At 43.0% G+C, this 20,454-nt stretch overlaps 1 protein-coding gene across 14 annotated transcripts in view; it reads left to right on the top strand.

Annotated features, from left to right (window-relative positions):
- The window catches only part of GPATCH2L (G-patch domain containing 2 like), a 64,218-nt gene that overhangs the window by 13,750 nt on the left and 30,014 nt on the right, over nt 1-20,454 (top strand). For 3 of the 14 annotated variants that reach the window (XM_048308523.1, XM_048308525.1, XM_048308524.1), the window contains exons 1-7: nt 4,602-5,130; nt 5,240-5,910; nt 12,151-12,215; nt 15,570-15,746; nt 16,111-16,190; nt 18,262-18,329; nt 19,147-19,186. In XM_048308523.1, coding sequence (XP_048164480.1) covers nt 5,252-5,910; nt 12,151-12,215; nt 15,570-15,746; nt 16,111-16,190; nt 18,262-18,329; nt 19,147-19,186 — 1,089 coding nt within the window. In that variant the 5' untranslated portion in view covers nt 4,602-5,130; nt 5,240-5,251. The other 11 variants (XM_048308527.1, XM_048308528.1, XM_048308517.1 and 8 more) reach the window with 10 other exon arrangements.

Here is a 20,454-nt window from a genome sequence, read left to right as displayed (position 1 = left end):
GCATGGCCTTTACTAGCAGGGTTTTGTATGAATCCAGTGGTACAAAACACCAGGAAAAGAAGCTGAGCTCTGTAAATGTGTTTGGATTGTCCTCCCTAGCTATGTTCTTGGGGCTGGTGTTCACTGATTGTAGCCTCACACACCTAGCCAGAGCCTCCACAACAGCCTCCTCCCCCTTCTTGCCATTTTCACCCAGTTTTTGTCACTGGGCTGTCCATGCTGACCCAACCTGGCATTGGTCACCTCACACAAATGTCCGTGTTGGGGGACTGGCACCTCCAGATGGGAGCAATCCAAGATAGATTGTACCAGATCACAGGGAGAAGTTCCTAGGAGGGTCTTGACATGTGCAGAGCCTCCCAGATGCCATTTCTGTCACTTTCAGGTGCTGTTTAAGCTTGGACTTGGGAAACGGGGCTTTGAAGGCATCTGGGGGAGCGTTCTTCCAAGACAAGTAGACAAAACCAGTTAGTCACACCAAGATGCTGGTGAGTGTTTGGCAAAGATGCACGGAGAAGGTCTCTCCCTCTGGCCAATGTACACCTATTTCTGGTAAGGACTGGATCTCTCAGAGACGGTACATCCCACCACACCCACACAGCCGGACCAAACTGTCAGCCCAAGATTGTCCAGTGGGCAACATGCAACCTGACAGCCAAAGTCTTCAGAAACTCCTTCCGGGTGTTGGGGCGGGAGGGAAGCGTGGCAGTACAGCCTTGTCCACCGTGCACTTCTCCCTCCCTCTCTCCCTCCCTCCCTTTCAGCCCTGTCCTTTCTCAATACCCAGGAAAGATTAACTCCTCTTCACACACCAGAGAAAGTTATTATCATTAATGAAGAATTAAAAGAGAGTGATTAATAAAGGGCCCTTATCTGGCCATGAGGAGGAGGCTGGACAATGGAAGGAAGATGGAGAAAATGAAAAACAATAAATATGAAGCGTAAAAGGAGGCGAGCACTGCTCCCACTTGTTAGATCGCAGCTGCATCTCCTGAGGGGGGAAGGCTCCAAATTGCTAATTACTGCCTCTGAAAAGACCTCGCTCTGATATGTTTTCTGCTGAAAGGTTCCCATTAATGAAGCAGCGATGATGCCGTTTCCCTTTGACTTGCCTTCAATTCCCTCCCTGAGCTTCCTCCCAAGCCAGGAACAATGAGGCCCTGGGAGCTCGCAGCTCCCACAGGCCTCTTGGAGACTAGGCCGGGGGCAGCCGAGTGAGGGGAGCCGAGCCGGCTGTGAAATATGGAGGGGGGAGATAAGGCAAAGACAGAGGAAAGAGGCTCACTCCCAGGAGCCCAGGGAAAATTTGCAGTTATTATGAAGGAGATGAGACAGATTAAAAGCCCTTGTGTTCTGTGCTGCCCTTTTATTTAGTGGCTTCATCTCTGAGATGAAAGAAGTTGGAAATGACTTTCTCCGCATTTTGCTGCAAGAAGCTTCACGGCACATTTTTTGACTTTATTCCTCCCTTTGTCTCTTGTCCCCTTTCTGTCTCTCTTTTTCCTTTTAACCCCTGAAAGATTTCGCTGAGAAGTGCCATGGGACTAGGCAGAGCATTTGCTGGGGTAGAGCAATGACCCTACTGCTCTCCCCATCCTACTGGGCTGTATGGCTCCCGCTGGCCACCTGGGAGGGAGCTGGGCCAAGGCACTGCCATGACAATCTGAGAGCATCCAGCCAAGCTTCCTCTCCTGCTTGCCTCAGAAATGTCCCTCACCACTAACACACTCTCTCCTGCCTCCAGGCCCAGCAGCAATTCAGCACAGGTGACCACAGCCTCTGGGCAGGAAAAAAACTCCATCCTTAAAAAGCCCAGTGATGGATAACAATCCATCTGGGATAGGAGTGCTGAAAATTTCGTATCCCTGGAGCATTTAATGAGCAAAACTAGTGCTGAGAAGTTGGGCCAGCTCCCATTCAGGCAACCTACAAAGTGCACAGAGAGTAAACAATTTGCCAGGGATGTGAGATGAAGTTGAATGCAGGCAAGGATTTAAAATTTACTGTTGCTGACTCATGTCAGGGTGAACCTTGTAAGACTGGACAGAAATACCATAAACTGCTCAAAACCAGATTATCCCAACTGCCTCATTATATTTCTTGAATTCCTGTTCCAAATTTTCTGATTTTTCCCCATAGGCATCAGTGCTCCTTTGTGGCACCCTTTTAGTTCTTGGGACTCCTGCAATTGCAAGAGCACTTTCATCCTGTCTCTTACTTTTGCCCTCTCTCACAGAAAACTGACCCTGTGTTCCAGTATGTTGTCTTTACTCAGGCCAAATGCTGACATCATCTGCAGAAATTTGGGTTTGAGTGTTGAAATGTGGAAAAAAATAATGGACAGGTGAAGTACAACTTATACCAGTTGCAAAACATTTTGTCGACCTACAGAAATGGCAGAGAACTAGTTGGGAAATGAGGGGAAAATAAGAGAAATTAGAGTGGGCACCTGCTGCCATCTCCCCAGGACATCTGAATACAGGATTTCTTGTACACAATTGTTTGTCTGGTTTGTTATCCTGCCTGGAACGGCAGCCAGTATAGCGTGCTTCAAATGAAGGGGTAAGAAGCTCTGAAGTGGATGTTTACAGAATAACCTTCCCATCAGGGGAGTTTTTCTCTAACCCAGACATTTTGTAGCTGTTCTATATCCTGAAGCATGAAAAAGGATTGCAGCGGTGAAACAGGATTAGATTTTAGGAGGGATTTGCTCTCAGATCTGAGAGTAAAAAGAAAACCCCTGTATTGGAAATAGGAAACTGGCAGGGAAAACAAAATGCTGCTAGCAAGTAAGGTGAGTTACTGCCCCAGAAAGGGTTAAAAAGACAAAAGGATGGAATTTTACAGGCAAATTGGTGCACATAAAGTAACTTTAATCAAGTCAGCTATTGGAAATGGGATAAAAAATATCTACCTAATGACTGCTTTTCTTCTTTTAATATTTCATTTCCAAGGAAATAATAGAGAACTACAAGGAAATGAAAATGTTAACATGACAGCTCAGACTGACATAAAGGACTGGTTAGATAAACAGCATGAAGAAAGCTCAGCAAAGCTAAATGAAGCTTGTCCTATTGGGGTGTAAGAATCAATGGCAAACTCAAGGATTCAGTTATTTTTGAATATCTTGACAAACTAGGGAGGGTGCCAGAGGACTGAGGAAGAGCAAACACAGTGCCAGTCTTGTGCAGTGGGAGCATGGAGGAGGCAGTGATCTTGGCAAATATCACCCTTTCAGAGTAACTTCTGTTCTTGGCAACATGATGGAATAAACAGAAATGAAGGGAAAAAGTAAAAATACAAAGGATACGAGATCTGTGAGCAATTAGCAGCATAGAGAAAAAAATCACATAGAAATACATCTGATTACTTTCTTTTGATTAAATATACAAAATTAGTGAATACCTTAAACGTAATATATATATATATATGGACTTTGGCAAAACTTTTGATATGCTGCACTGTAAAACATTACTTGAAAAACAAACCAGTATTGGCTTGAATTTGAGTGCAGCTACCTGGGTTAAGAAAACCCCAAACACCCTTCTGAAAAACAACCCCCCAAAACTAAACGACACCAAACCAAACCCAAACAAAAAAACCACCCCCAGCCCCCAGCCAAAACCAAACCAAAAAAACAACTAACAAAAACCCGCAAACCAAACTAAACAAACAAAACAAAAAAAACCCAAAAAAAACCAAAAAACCCCCAGCCAAAAAAAAAAAAAAATCCCTGAAAACAAAACAAAAAAAAGATGAAAAAACCCCACTCAAACCCCCCCGAAGCAGCATCATGAAAACTGAGAAATAAAACGGAATGTTACGCAAAACTGGCCGGTGGCAGGTTCACACCCAGCTTTATTCTGATGGCTGCTGGTGATATGTAAAATGGGATGATAGGAAAAGAGATGCAAGCTTTAAGAAGATGGTAGTAGCACTGTGAGGTTTAATTTAGGATATACACAATCGGCGTGCCAGCAACGAAATGGAGGAGTTGGGGTACCAAGTTTATTTGTTGTATATTAAAAATAAAATACGATAACCAAGCAACTAAAGGTTACGTCTATGGCAAGGGCTGCCCCGCTGGCAAGTAAGGGATCTGTAATGGCTCCACTGGCGGCACCAGCCACAGCGTAAACAGACAGAGAAGCAAGGAGCACCGCGACACCCCGCTCCGAGGCGGGCCGGGCGGCGGGGCGGACCGGCGCTAGCCCGGCCAAGCCGTCAGGGCTCGGCGGAGGCGCGGCGGCCCCGCCCGCAGGCGGGGCGGGCGGAGGAAGTGGCCCGGGAAGGCCGGAAGCGGCGCTGACGAGGGGCTGGCGGAGCGGGGCGCTGGCCGGTGAGCGGGGTCGTGGGGAGGCCCGGCGGGAGGCGGCGCGTCCGGGGCGGTGAGGGCAGGTTTTCCCGGTGAAGCTGGGGCGCGTCGGGCAGAAGCAGCGGCGTCTTCTCAGAGGAGAGAGTCGGTGCGGCCGGGTCGCTGAGGACTAAGGGAGGCGGCCTGCGGCAGTGGGTAGTTCACCGGGATGGGGGTGCGGGTGTTTCTGAGCCCGGTGGGGAGAGAAATCCCACGCCTGCAAGGCACAGGTAGGGAGAGAGGGGTGTTGTGAGGTGGGGGATTTGACCAAGACTTTGGGTTTGGCACACTGACAGCCCTGAGGTGTAGGGGTGGTATTTTTCGGCAGTAGGAGTTGGGGCTTGGTCTCCTACACCCTGTTCTAAGGAGCCCAGGGTCCCGCGCGCCTTATTTTGCTCTTGAAGCGATGCTTGCTTGCAAACGACCTGTTTTAGCATCTCTTTTACTCCCAGCTTTGCTGCTTGTCTACTTTTTGGAAGACTCAATCTGTTTATCAAGCAGGCTAACCCTTCTCTGTGGCTTACTGATGCCGGCTAGCAAAAACTAGTTCCAGGCTTCCATATCCTTTGGGATGTGTAATTGAGCATGCTACTTCAACACAAAAGATGCAACCTTAAGGCCTTTTCAGACACAGAGCACTTGACCCAGCTGCTGCAGTAGTGAGATCTGTGCCACCATGGCTAGAAGAGGGATTTAACCCTTGCAAAAAGAAGAAGTGAGTGTTAGCCCAGGAAGTGGCAGTTGTCCTGCATTGGGTCCTCCCAGGTAACTCCAAAGTAAGTGTCTAACTCGGTTAATGTTACTAAGGCTATAGCATATTATAGTCCAGTGATGTGTTGGTAGGAGTATTTATGTCTGGTGTTAATTGTTTATTGTCATTTTTAGTAGGCATTGCCAATGGATGAACTGGTGCATGACTTGGCCTCAGCTTTAGAGCAGACTTCAGAACAAAACAAACTGGATGAGCTATGGGAAGAGATGGCCCTAAGCCCACGGCAGCAGCGGCGTCAGCTTCGCAAGAGACGGGGTCGTAAACGACGCTCAGACTTCACACATCAGGCCGAACATGCCTGCTGCTACAGCGAGGCCTCAGAGTCGAGCTTGGACGAAGCTGTCAAGGATTGCCGTGAGGTGCTGACGGGTAATTTCAGTGACTCTGATGACACGGCAGTGGTCAAACGACACCCTGCTCTTAGTGCCACCCTGAGGAGCAAGCAACACTTGTGGCATGAGTCAGACTCCTTTACAGAGAATGCACCTTGTCGACCTCTCAGGCGTCGACGGAAAGTCAAACGTGTGACATCAGAGGTGGCTGCCAGTCTCCAGCAAAAGCTCAGGGTGTCAGAGTGGAACTACGAGAGGGGCTGCAGGTTCAAGTCAGCCAAGAAACAGCGTCTTTCACGCTGGAAAGAGAATGCCCCTTGGACATCTTCCAGTCATGGCCTTTGCGAGTCAGGAGAGAACAGGCCCTTCCTCAGCAAAGGGGGAAGGAAGGAGCGGATGGAGTGTGAAGCTGATGATCAGAAACAGGGCTCAGATGAAAACATGTCGGAATGGTGAGATCTCGGTTTCTTCCCTGTGCTAGTCAGATGGCCGCCTTGCTTGCAGCTGCTTGTAAATGCTGTGCCTTGCTTTTTGAAGTTCTTAAAATTATTCAGTGCTGCTCTCTTTTTGAAGATGAGAAATAGCTGCTTCTAAACTGTAGATTTTTTCCCAAGTCTTTCCTGTCAGTACCGTATGATGACCCAGAACGCTTCCTTGAAAAGTTGGCAAGCTGGTAGGTTTCTGGCTCCTGTTACACAAGGTGTCCTCTGAAATGTCTGTGGCCTTGCAGCTACCACGTGGCATGCTTATGGCCTATGGTTTGGAGAGTAAACCCACAGCTGGCACTTGTGTTGCATGAGTGATACGAACTGATCTCAGTTTTTTGTTTTCAGCGTTTACTATAAGTAGTAGTAGATAGCGGATCAGGTCTCCCATCATTACTGCTAGCCCTCTGTGCAGGTACTTTGTGAACTTCAGTCTGACCTTGCTTGCAGTTATACATCTCTGCTCTTGATGTGATCCTGAAAGCCTAGCTATGGGGGGAATGTGGTGAGATGATGAAGAGGTTGAGGGGAAGTTATGTTACTTACAGTATAAGCCTGCACAAACAGTGGAGTCTGATGTTTTGGTGTCCAGTTTTGGAGAACTTTGATGAATTTGTGGCAGAATTGCATAAAAGGGATTAAAATGAGGCATTTAAATGTCATGCTCTGAATCTGTGTTGCCCTTGGGAATTTTTTCCCCAAGTGTGACTTATTCTCTCTGTTGAAGGTCTGGGGTCATAAAACTGCTTCTGTCCAAAGAGATTTTTCAGATTAGAAAAGAGGCAACTGCTAAGAATCAAATGGAGGAGATTTCTTAATGAATGGCATACAGAAAGCAAATGTGATTGCTTATTTTCTAATTATCATTGTGTGAGAACAGCAGACATTGAGGAGAGGCATTTAAAACAAACAAACAAAATGTATTCTTTTCCATGAAACATGAGGTTTGGAACTCTACTGCAGGACATTTTAGAGGTCAAAATTTAAATACTTTCAAAAGGGAGCTGTGGAGCATAGATATATCAAGGGCTGTTAAACATTACAGACCAGATGAAAGATCCCACTCAGGGAAGTCCTTAAATTGCTGACTTCTAAAAGCTAGAGGAATATACAGAAGAGTCTGCATTTGTTGTGTTCTCATGTTCTTTTCTCAAGCATTAACTGTATTAGTCACTATCAGAGGACAGTTGATTTGGAAAGTCTAACTCTTTGATACAGTATGATTGTTCATATGTTGAGTTTCATTTAAGTGTTGTGACAGTCTAGCTCCTGCAGTTTGTCAGAGTGGACAGGTGGCACTTCACTATTACGGCTTTGTGGATGATAGCTGGAAGTGCAAAATTCTCAGTGGTGTTTCTTGGGACTCTGTGAAAAGCTTAGGTTATAGTAAGTCCTCGCTGTCCTGGGTCCATGGAACCACTATGGCATTTTTACTGTGTCAGTTGTGATTTGTAGCATGCAACTGTTACAGTGTGGTCAATTTTTTCTTTTAAGAGTGGCTGTTGTTGATAAAAGGTGGGTGGGAAGTGGGGCTTTACAAGAAACTTGTGGATGGAAACTTTTTGTTACTAGTTAAAGCAGTTTTATCTTCTCAGAGCTGTTTGCTAATAGTCCAGGAAAAGAAGTGTGCTAAGTAGCTCCTGAATGTTGCATGTCAGTGGTGATGGACTGAGAGATACCCTTACTAGATGTGGCAGTGATGGACAGTGTTCCTTGAGTTGTTTTTTTTAACACCAGTCAGAGTCTGTTCCATCAAGTCCAACTTGAACTTAAACCACCAGGCTTTCATCCAGCTTTTGTTTGTGCCAGCCTTGGAAAGAGTAAATAAAGAGCTGTGTCCAGACTGTTACTTCAGGACCATGCTGGGAGATGGCTTTGTTCTGTCTCAGTTGTCCCTTGCTCTCAGACTAATTATTGTGCAAATATATGCATCAAATGACACTTACCATCTGCTGCCAAGTCCTTGGGATTCTCTCTGGAAAGCTAGCACTTGGAATATTTGACCTCTCCAACACCACATGTGTGATCTGTGCTATGACTCATTAGGGAGGGCCTCCGTTGGAGGGAGGAATACATACAGCCCTCTTCACTGTGGAGTATTCCTCGCAGCAGTGGAGGATCATGCTTTGGTCTCCACTGCTCTAAATATAGCACTTTGCTGCTAGCAGCACAGTGAAATTGTGTTTGCCTCACTCCCACTGTGTTCTAGCTGTATTTTCTGGTACAGTAAAAGAAGTACTTTGCACAGATGTATGACAAGGACTTATCCTGAGAAAGGGAGAAGAAAATTGGATATCTAGGAGAGCAAATGGTGTGGAGAGCTGATGGGAAGAAAGGTGACTGATGCTGCTTGTGGGACTTGGAAGCAATCTGTGGTGATCTGGTGATTTACAAAACTTTCATACTGAACTGGTTCCACTACTGTTCACTCCTCTAGCAGTAGGGAATGTCACAAAACGAAATGGGTTTTCAAGCAAACTAAGTTGTATATTCAGAATGGATTTTTTTTAAACTGTCTTTTTCCTCCCCTCCACTGACACTTGCTTTGGTTTGTTATGCAGGAATGAATCTGTAAATGCCAAAATATCCAGTATTTTCTCTACTTTCTAGAAGGCTTCTTGTCCTAAGTCAGGTCAAAAACCTACTGTATTCAGTTGATAAACTCTCATTCACTGAGAAAATCTTGGATATGGATTCTTAATGAGGAGATAGTTTTTTTTATAGTTTGTTTGTGCGACTATGCCCAGTTTTTTCCTGGAGGAAGATGAGCTGCAGTATTGTGATTCAAAGTGTGCATGAAATGAAATCTTTGAAATTGTTTGCCAAACATGGCAAAAGGTGAACATAAATTGAGAGAAGGATGGATGTGCAGCAACATGAATGATGATGGTTCTTAAATGGGTAATTATGTGACCCAGTGCCTGATCTATAAATAATTGTGGAAACAACAGAGGAAACACGTGGTTTTAGTTTAAGCAGTCATTTGTGTATTTGTACAAGGGTGACAATTAACTGCTAAGACTGTTAGAAGTAACATGCCTTTCTGTCCCTAAATGTTTTGAGATTCCCTGCAGCCATAATAAAACAAAGGCAAATTATATATTGAGTGTTGAAGTTCTTTCTCTTGTTGGTCTAAGCTGAGTACTTCCAGAATGGTCTGGGTTTGGTTTGTGGGCAGAACAAACCATAGTACAAGAGCTGTCTAAAATATCACTTTGAGTGGTGTGTTTACTTGTGAAAGATATGCAGTTGGTCTCACCTGTTTTCAAGTACCAAAACTCATAATGTGACTTTTTCAAACCTGGAATTCTACTGACCCACCAATGCCATGAGATTTCACTGGCTTAATGGTGATGTGTTTGTTGTGGTTTAACCCAGATAGGCAGCTCAGCTCCACACAGCTGCCTGCTCACTCCCACACAGGGATGAGGGAGGAAAATGGAGGAATAAAAGTAAGAAAGCTCTAAGCTTGAGGTAAAGTTGGTTTAGTAGGTAAAGCAAAAGCTATGTATGCAAGCAAAGCAAAATAAAAATTCAGTACTTCCTATGAGCAGGCAGATGTTCAGCCATCTCCAGGAATGCAGCATTCCATCATTTGTAACATTATTTGGGAGCACAAACACCACAACTCCAAATGTCCCTGGCTTCGTGCTTCTTTTTCCCAGCTTTTATTGATAAGCATGGCATTATATGATGAAGGATATTGCTGGGGTCAGTCAGGGTCAGCTGTCCAGCTGTGTACCCTCCCAGCTTCTTGTGCACCCCCAGCCTGCTCACTGGCAGGGCAGTGTGAGCAACAGAGACAGCCTTGGCACTGTGTAAGTGCTGCTCAGCAGTAACTAAAACATCCCTGTGTTATCAACACTGATCACAAATCCAAAACATAGAACCATACTACTGTGAGAAAAATACTGCTACTGTGAGAAAAATTTAACTCTATGCAAGCCAAAACCAGTACAATATTCTGGCCTGAGAATGTGACCATCGCTCATCCTGAGTGTGCAGTTAAGTTACTTCACCCTTTGGAAGGGAGCTGCTTCAATGACAGCCTGCCGTTGCATTCATGAGTCTGCCTAAGCTGATGAATTGGAGGCCAGTCTCTCCATAAAAAAAAAAAACAAAAATCCCGTCTCTTGGAAGGCAAATGACAAAGACAGAGTGTTCAGCTTCCCCTCCTTCTCCAGCCCAGCCTGACCTTCTGCAGCCCCTCGGTGCCTCTTGTTTTCTTATTTTTATAGAAAATCAATATCCCTCCTGACACAAACAATAGCTCAGGCAAAAGAATAAATGGGGGAAACCTGAGATCTCTGTCCATCACCTCTCACTTTAACTCCCCCAAACTATTTAATTATAAGCATGCTTTGCTCCAGGTGTTTGCGACAGTGAAATTGCTAAATGAGGACCATTTTAACCAAAGATTGGGTGATCAATAACACTCTATAGCAGTAGCTTGTCGGATCAATAGCATTCATTATTTCATGGTTAAGGTAAGTAGCCGCCTTTGCAAGTGGAGGTCATTAATCAGTGCTTACTGGACCTGCAGAAAGGCCTGCATAGGAGTCTAGTTTGTGTTCAGCCCTGCAGTGTAAAACGGGTGGTGAAGAGGGTGAGATCCCTGAAAGTTTGTTCTGGTAGAGCACTGGAGTGATGCATATCTATAAGGAACTAAAGAGCATCTCAACAGCCTGCTTAAAGTACTATTTATATGACCTGGAATCTTGTCAATGCTTTTTTCTTTCTCGGGCACCTTTCCTCTGAGGATGCTAAAACCCTTATGAAGCAGTTACTCGGTCCTTGCATCTGCAGCTTGTGAGGATTGTTTATCCATGCTATCAAAAGGGAAAGCAGGCACACTAAGAGATCGGCCCAGGGTCAAATAGTGAGTTGTTAGGAGAGCTTGGGATGAAACGATTAATTCATGGTTCTCAGTCCTTGGCCTTTAATTGCTGTGGTGTATATGTGGGAGGGTGAATGCATGGCCAAGCTTTATAACGGATTAATTTGGAATTTGATATTAACTTACATGCTGAAATGTGAGAATGATGTACAGATTGTTCATCCATTATACAGTGATGAAGATGCAGAGTTTTAGATATCCAGCATGATAAGTTGACTTGGCTGTACTTTAGAGTGCATTTTCTAAGAGCAATAATGTACTCACAAAATAGGGTTTTATTCTGTGCCTGCAGTTCTTTGGAGTGACATACTTTGTGGTCCCTCATCATTCAGCCTTTTAAATCAAGGTGTTTCCAGTTGATACTGGTCTCTAGTATGATCCAATTTCCTTGGAAAAGAGGCATCAAGAGATACTTTCAAACAGCATTCCCTGACTGGAGCCTGATTCTAGTGCTGACTTACACCTGATGTTCGCATCTAGGTCTTAGTGCTCAGGGAGTAGACAGTAAGTGGTTTCTGCTTGTCCTAGTAATCTCTCAGCTAAATCGGAGGAAGTATTGCCTGAAGTGTCCAAGGGATGATTTCGTGTCAGCATTAAAGCCTTCAGATGCTTGGGACTGACATGAGCATGTACTCCTACAAGTATTCATCCAGTTTTGCAGTCAATTAATGGCTTTCTACACATTAATTTCTAGCTTTATTCTTTTGTTCAAGAATTAAATCTCTTAACTGCTTCAGCAAATGCAAAACATGCTATAACAAGGTTGCATTCAGCAGCAGCAAGTCATGCTGTGCTAAGGTATTTAGCTGGAGCGTTGTAAATGTCGCAGCTGCTCTTTACTCCATATAAAATAGAAGTTGCTGGGGGGGGCTGTGTGTGTGACAGTGTAACATTTTTGAGGGAAAGGAATCTGAAGTAGAAAACTTCAGAGGGTTTTCAGTAGCTGTTAAGTGACCCAAGGACAGAGTTTTTAACTGCTCTTAATTTCCTGGTGAGTATTCCAGATGATGTCAGAGTTAGGTTATTAATTCTAGTACCCGAGGCAAATGCCATTTTATTAATTACTTCTTGATAACTTAGAACTAAACTAGATACAGGATTCTACTCTTTTTCAAGTAATGCAGCATTGGTAGGTTTTAGTAGAAAGCAGTTATGTTCTGTTCCAGGGCCAGTCATATATCTGAAATGCAATTTTTGTGAGACATGTAAAGCACTTTGGTCTTGGAGAAGCTAGTAAACTGTAGTAGAGTGGTTTTTGTTTTGTGCCCGTTGCAATTGTAGCCATGTTTTTTTCTCTGTTTTTGTTCCAGTGAAACCAGCAGTGTATGCAGCAGCAGTGATACTGGCCTGTTCACCAATGATGAAGGCCGTCAAGGTAACAAGTGTCCTGTGATTTTCCTCATGTGCTGCTGGGGAGTTTCTTACTTTCTTTACAAATGCAAAGAAGATCTACATTTCTTTGACATGCAAGAGCACAGAGAGGGAAGTGTGTGAGAAAAACCAGTGGCAGGGAGTGGCTAAAAGTTAAGAAATGAGATGAGGGCTACAAATGTATGATTTTCATAACACTACACTTTTCCTGCTGAAATACTTTGTGTATCAGATCCATAATATTTGCAATATAAGAAGCTATTACTGTGGAAAGGCACAGACATACAAGAGGAATTTGAGAGCTCTTCATAAGGAAAAAGCACAGCTTATGATTTTTTTCTAGAGGTGTTTTAGGTGTTGCCTACATACCATTAGTGCCTGAATCTGCTACTTGTTTTCTCTATGGGCAGGAAGAGAAGATGGGGAAAAAAGTTACTTAATACTGAAAAGTCACCTAATAGACTGTGCTAAGAAGATGATGGTAATACATGATAGGTTTTATGTCTTTAAATATGTGTTCCTCCCTTGCTTGTGTGTGCATTAATTGATCATGGTATTTTCAATGTCTGTTGAAGAAGTGGTTTCTTAGGAGTTTTGAGTGTGAAGTGCAATCTGGTTTTATTTATCAACCAACAGAACAGTGTCCAGTTGATGGGGGATATGGCAGAAGTAAGTGTGAAATGGGTTCTAGGAGGCACATAGGCACTGAGGACTATTACATTTGGAGCATGTGGAATGTGACCCTGGAGACCTGCAATTCTGTGCACTCTGATTCTGTCACATTTCACAAGCTAAGATTTGGATGAGCTCTCTTCTGGGAATGTGAGTGCTAAAGGAAGTAGCATCAGTAGCTCAATAATATATGCTGCTTCCACCAGCTTGTTACTGGCCCAGGTACCTGTGTGAGGCAACACGATGATAGCAAACATGCTTATGTGTTTTCTGATCATATTTTAGGCTGTAGGACCAATCTGTTGTGATCTTAGGTGAGTATAATACTTTCCTTAAGAGTAGGGATTTCAAATATCAGCTTTGACCTTTGCTGAAAAATAACTGTTTCCAGACTCCAATTCTTCAAAGGCAACAGAAAAGTAGAATCTTTTGCCCTCTCTTTTTACTGATGACTGTTCACAGGGAGCTGAAATTAGCGAGCACTTGTATATCAGATGATGAAGCAGAGTGGTGACTGAAGTGTTTTACTTCATCACCTGACACAAGATTGATGGAGACTGTGTAGTGTATATATATATATACTTGTCTGTATGCTTGCCCTATATACTTGCCCTGATTTTATACCCTGTTTTAGACATTAATTTTTGGCTGCAACTAGAAGTAGGATGCTCAATATACAGGAACATGTAGAAATATGACTTAGATAAATTAATGAAGTCCAATTACAGCCTTCCCTGTCTAGGTACTAGAAAAGGTTTGACATCCTCGTTGTCAGGTCTCTCCCTGTTCAGTTTATATTGTGATAACTTTCTGGCCAAGATGTTTTAGCTTACAGTTATGTTAAAAGGGTTAAAAATATTGTTGCACTTTCAGACTAAATAAAAAATATCTCCTTTTCCCTTTTTTCTATCTTGACAATTCCTAGTCATAAAGTAAATAAAAAAACAACTCTCTGTGTCAGTGAGACAGAGAGAACACAATTTTTTTTTTGTCACAGATCATCACCTTCGAAATAGTTTTCCAGCACAATTCCAAGCTGAATAATGGGAAATTTAAGATGGCAGCATTCTTAAATAAATGTAGTTTTTTTCCCTTCTTCTTTTGAGATTACATCATGTAATATTTTTGCTGTTGCTAATTAAATAAATCATCTTTGCAATTGCACATACCAGCACACTTCTGTGAGCAGAGAATGATCCTAGTTCATAATTTGATTGTAAGGTGGGGTTTATTTGGTTTTATATTTGTTACATGCATTGGGATCTCTCACAGTGAAAATTAATGGAGTGTTAGCGTATGATGCTGATTGTTAAAGTTCGTCTTGTGAAAATAGTGATTTGAGGTATGACAGGGCACTATGCTCATAGACCCAAATTTCTAGGAATAATTTTGCACAAATTATGATCTCTTAGAAGAACTATCCAACATTACTTACTTTTAATTTACTATGAAGTGGAGATGGGATGTTTATATTTTAAGATGTAACTGTTAGGTTAACTTGATACATGACAGAAAAAACAATGTCAGAGCTTTGGGATAAAGTGTTCTGGCTGTCCTACCTGTTGCTGATTGGAGCTGGTTTTATGTGTTGCTCCTTCAGTTATGTGCAAGATTGCAGCATTCTCACTAGATGAGTTTTTGCTTTCTTGTACCATTTTTTTTCTTTTTTTTTCCCCAGCAAGGTGTGTGGGTAGGCATAATGGACTTTGGTCAGGAATAATGTAACTCAGTGAGGAAAGGAGAGTAAGTGGGGATGCTTGAGTTAAGGCTTAATGGTAGGCAAATGAGAGTTTTCCCTAGGGTAGGTGTGTTAGTTTTTTAAGGCAAGATGAAGAACCTTGCAATTACATGGGACTGTTTGTGAGTTGGGCCACTGAAATGCTATGTGTGTCAGGTTCCTTGCCCTCCTCCTGCTTTTTTTTCATATACTGCTCATGTGCTACTGCTCTCAGGGAATTTCTGGCCAGACAGATTTACTATGAACAGTGTCTGATGCAGTTCAGTTTTAGACTGTAACTGCATTAACTGCAGTGACCCAGCTCCATGGAGACTTTGGTCATGACTTCTGTTGCTGCTGCTTTCGTTTTGCAGAGCATTTGTAGTTCTGAGAGATTCTAAGAAATTTTCATTGAGAGCAACTCACAGCATGGTCACCCAGAGTGACCGTTTCTCATAGTTATGTGTTTTTGTCTTAGCTGCTGTCTTAGGAGACTAGGGGTCTTTCTCATCAGTATGTTTCTTTTGCTTACTCTGTGAGCCTGGTCTTCCCCTCTTGTGAAGTCTCTCCTGTGACAGCCTATAACATGTGCCAAATGGTTGGCCTCTACTGGTGTCACAGTAATTACTTCAGAGAAAGAGTTCTGCATAAGACATCACACAACACTGAACTAAGGTTGATGAGATGCAGTAGCAACAGAGTGCTAAACCTGCCCTAGGCAGGTCTATAAAGAGGCTTTGTTCTACAGGGAAATTCTGTAGACTGATGAGTTGGATAGTTTAAAGCATTTAGTGAGGCCCCATAGTTACAGAGGATCATTGAAACAGAATACAAATATACGGCTCTTCAAGAAGGAATTCCTAATGAGACTTCAGCTGTTTCACATTCAGATATGCCTACTTGTATTTTGAGGGACTGTCAGAGGAGACAGTGATGTTATTTGTGGCTAATTCCATCCTGTTTCTTTAGGAGATGATGAGCAAAGTGATTGGTTTTATGAAGGAGAATGTGTTCCAGGATTCACTGTCCCCAACCTTCTTCCCAAGTGGGGAGCTGATCACCGATCTGAAGTGGAGAGGATTGACTCAGGCCTGGACAAGCTCTCTGTTTCCACCTTCCTTTTGCCCTCACGGCCGGCTCAGAGAGGTGAGGTCCATATGTGTTTGAGAACTTTTGATGTGATGGCAAGGGTAGATTCTGTTTGTAGGTGTTGCATTTAAATTGGTATTGGTGATCTGTTTTGTTTTTTTAAGATCCAGTTAAGAAAAAGCTGCACTATTGGAGAGTTTACTGAAATAGTCATACCAGCTGCCTGCTGGCAGTCTTCCTTTTTCTAAAACTAAGGATTTTATTTGATTTGTGAAAAAATTGGCATATCTACATCTTCGAGACTGAAAAACAAAGAGACGGAGGATCTGATTTGATTACTGAACTAAGGGGTTTTCTTGATGGTTTTGTTAGGAAGAATCTTCTGTGTTCATTGCTCAGTTTTTCTGCATTTGGTTTTCAGGATTTCATGCTCGCCTGAATCGCCTTCCAGGAGCTGCTGCCCGTTGTCTCCGTAAAGGTCGGAGGAGGCTGGTTGGCAAGGTATGCCCTTTTGGAAGATGGTAATTCTGTATTTGAGATTCTGATCAGTCCTGAAGTACTATTCTAAGATACCATGTAAATTGTTTTCTGTGGAAAGTGGTCCTGTATATTTTTTGTTTCATGTATTGTTTGATTTGTTTAACTGCTTTGACTGTCAGAAGATGATTGAGAGACTAAGTGGATTTTAAGGCATGTTTGGAGTGGCAAAGACAGCTGATCAGCGCTAAAAGCAGTATGAAAGGAGGCCTGAAGAAGAATGACAGGGAGCATAAATATCAAGAAGATTTAGACAGAATGTAGAGGAAAATGGTGATGGCATGAGACTTATGCATGCTCATCTGAGGCTACAAGGGCAGAGAGGTGGCTCAAAGGTGAAGGAAGGCCAAATTTTATATAGGGAAGAAGACTGATATGAATGGCAGCAAAGGAAGGTGGTTTTAGCAGTTGCATTTTTAGTGGGAAGACAGGAGAATAAAAAGGTATATGCAGTAAATGCAGACGAAGCTGACAAAAACCATGGACTAGTTTTATTACATGTAGGGCAAACACCAAACAAAATATCAGTCCTTTTTCTAAAAGAACAAACAATACTTTGCAGATGTCTGTCTAAAAGTGAGGGATACACCTGGTTGGGTCTGCATCATGGAGTGATGAGTGCTGCTGTTTGTTGTAAAAGATGATTCTGAGAAGGAAGGTGGTGGCTGTGCTTGGCTTTTTTTTTTGTTATGATGTGCTCTGTGCTTTTGAAAACATTGGCATAAGTTCTGAGCTGGCTGGCTGTAGTCTGCTAACAAGGTGTCTTAGAGGGGCCTGGAGTCCAGAGGAGTGCGACAGCTGCCTTCTGTTCAGTCATACTTGAAAGATCTTTGTTTGCCCCTTCTTTCTTCCACTCACCTTGCTTAATTGTAACCGGCATTCAAAATATGAATCCTCAGCTGGCAAGAAACTGACTTTAGGAAGGGTTCCTCAGGCCACCTGCAAGTGACTGGGCCTGGCGGCACACCTCTAATGATCCAAATGAGAAGGATAATATTTACTTGTTTAATTCATCTTCATCACCTTAAAGGGATCTTTGTCATTTGCAGCGGAGGTCACTGCTCCCCCTTCCCCATCTCTCTCGAAATTGTAATCATAAATAATGAGTTTCATTCAGAGCTCCCCGCTAGCGAGCTGCTAATTACCAAAAGTACGGCTTGTAATTTACACAGTAATAAACCGTAAATTTAAACATTATGGCACTTTAAGTTAATAATTTTCCTGCTGTAACAAATAGCCCATCTTTCACCCCTGCTGCTACAACTGCCCCCAAACTTTGAGTGTTTTTGGCCCATGTACCTGGCACAAAAGAACCTTACCTGTGAAAGACTTCTGCCCTCATCTTCAGCCCCTTGCTGAAAAGTATACTTCTCTCTTGGAGGCAGTTGCTATGCAGATGTGAACAACTGGTGCTTCAGGCTATGTGTGTGTGTGTATGTCAGCATCAAGCACATACACAGGGCGGCGTCTTGCAGGAAGTAACCTGCTCCCAGAGCAAGTCCTTTCTCCTAGGACCTACCTTTTCTTGAGTTGCTAGAGGTTCTGCTGCTGAATTGCTGCTTTCAGAAAGGACAAAAGCATCATGCTTTCACTCCTTATTTTATTCATTGGTGGTTGGTGAATCCCCACTGTTATTGGAACAGTGTAGTGTCCTATCTTAGCTGGTTTCTGGCCGACTGACCCCAGTAACGTGGAAAGAAGCACTTCGTAGCCATTTCCTGGGCTCTCATGCATCCTTGTGCTGCATACTTTGTACTAGTCCAGTCCCTGGCGTATTCCTCTGTAAGCAATTATCATAACTAAAAATAAAAACCAAACCTCATAAATAAAATTGAATTATTTTCTGCCATTCTTATTAGTTAAATCATCTCAGGTGAAGTTCTATAAGGAAGGAGTGAACATGTTTAGCTGAGAGTGAGCTGGTAAGGAAAGGATGTGACCCAGGGGAGTAAGATTTGTTCTTACTGGCAGCAGCAAGCTATTCTCTGCTCACTGTGTGAGAGTTTGCAACCTTTTACCTGTCTTTGTGTTTCAGGAGACCTCCATGAGCACTCTGGGCACCGAGAGGCTAGGTCATATTGTTAGTGATCCACGCCAGAAAGAGTAAGGCCCTTAACAACTGTTGTATAGAACTCTGGGAGGGGAGGAAGAACTATAGGGTCCTCTTCCATTCTGGGGCTGAAGGACATGAAGAGCTGGGTGGACACTTAAGCATAACCTGTGGAATGGGATACAGGATTCTACTGATGGCTTCTCTGTTTTCTTACTCAAAATTGCTGACTTCCCCTTTGTTTTATATGTATGTTTATATAAGGCTGCCCCAGTGTGTGGACACTACTCATATGCCCCTTTTTTTTTTGCAGTCAGCTTTTTCTTTCCTTCTCCCTTATAATGTGCCATTGCAGTAACTGCAGATCTTTTGGACATTAAGAGAGGACTGAGCCCCATACGTTCATTTTTAAAAATGCTGCTTTGTGGAGCCACACTATGGGTGCATACCTAGACTGCAGAAATGATGCTGACAAGGCAGCTGTGAAATTACTTTTTCTTTCCTTGATGTTCTGTCTCTTTCCCCAGTTAGTGTATTTAAATTGTAGTCAGCGCTGGAAATAGTCATGGTGCCTATCCTTTGGCATCTCCCTAATGCTGTTCTGGGGAATGGGTAGGTAAGGATCGCACATCTTGACTGTAGCACAGTGGGACCAGCCTTCACCAGCTGTTGATACCTTATTTTCTTCTTTGGATCTGAAATTTGTTGTTTTTAATATGACTCCTGATGATGTTTAATCTTTTTCCTTCTCCCTCTATCTTTGTTCTTCCCTTCCCCTTATCTTCTTACCCCCAACCCTCCTTTTTTTTCCCCCCATGTTCCTTCCTTGGCATTGCTCCCACCTGTCCTTTCGACTCTGCCTCCTTCCAGTTTTTGGTTACCATCCATGGGGAAGAGAGATCGCAACCAGGTAAGGTGACTCTGCTCTTCCTTTTTTATTTTCTTGGTTTCCTTCTCTCTAGAAAGAGCCCAATGCTGGCTTCTGATTTCCCACACACTGTGGCCTGTGCACATGAGGTAAGGCAGTCCTGTCCCTTCTCATTTTGTTACCTGATGTCTTCTGGGCTTTGAACACAACCCATTTCTCAGGCATTATATTGTCTATTTAAACTGAATATCTCAGGAAATCCTTTTATTTATCTCCCTGTTTCAGGTTAGTGTAGGCCTTCTTTTGTGACAGTGAATGTGAGGGAAAATACCTCTTGACAGAAGGAGCTTTGGCCTCTCAAAATTCCATAAGAATTGGAACATTTTTCTCTTTTTAAATGCTTTGTTTTGCCTTGTTTGGCTCAGGCTTCTACCTGATAGTCACATCCACAGAGAAGGGAAAAACTGGTGAGTTTAAATGCTGTAGTTAAATAGCAGCTGTAACAGGAAAATGTAAGGGGTGATAAGCAGGAGAAATAGGCATTCTTGTAACTGAAATTCTTGCGTGTGCATTTTTATATTCTCCAGTAAGTCTTTCTTAGCTTCAGTGTTAGAGGGTTTTTTTACTTAAGATATAAAAGCTCAGGTTCTTAGTAGCAAAGAGCAAAAAACAACAATCTTCCATTTGAGCAGTCATGTTGTAACAGTGTTCCTGGCCATACACACTCCTTTATATTCCTATGCGAGTTGTTTTATGGTTGGTGAGCAGTAGGACTGAAATTTGTTTTACCTTTCAGGTGACTAAAAATATGTGTATGGCAAGAATTAATTTTCAAGCCTTTGTGCAATTGTGTATTTTCCATTAACGAGAACATTTTAAGATTGCTTTTATATTGCTAAAGATAAGAGTAACTACATAAGCTTTAAAATGACCCAAAGTAAGTAACTTTTGTTTTTCTTAAATGGGCTTGAATCAGCCATTCTAGTAACAGAGGGTTCCTGGTGATTCTCCCTATTGTGCAGTTGCAGTGTTACTTCACTGACAGTAAATGAGCAGTCTCATTTAAGGAGGAGCTCCCTGATAGCAGCAGCTTTGTGGTGCATCTTCTTTCTCAGAAAGATGGAGGGTAAAGGGCTAGTACTGAGTTCTGAAGTTGCAGATAGCTTGTATGATGAGTCATGCTACAGGTGTGGATTGTTCCTTTGTCCTTATTTAAAAATGCATCAGTAGTCCTAGTAATACAAGAAAAGTGTTCTGGAGGTTGGTGTAGCACTCCACAAAGCATAGAGAAAGTCATTTCCTGCTTGAGG

The sequence above is a fragment of the Corvus hawaiiensis genome, chromosome 6 (assembly GCF_020740725.1).
Source record: "Corvus hawaiiensis isolate bCorHaw1 chromosome 6, bCorHaw1.pri.cur, whole genome shotgun sequence".
Classification (NCBI taxonomy): Eukaryota; Metazoa; Chordata; class Aves; order Passeriformes; family Corvidae; genus Corvus; species Corvus hawaiiensis.
Note: the sequence above shows the minus strand (reverse complement) of the source record. Positions and strands in the feature narration are given on the sequence as shown.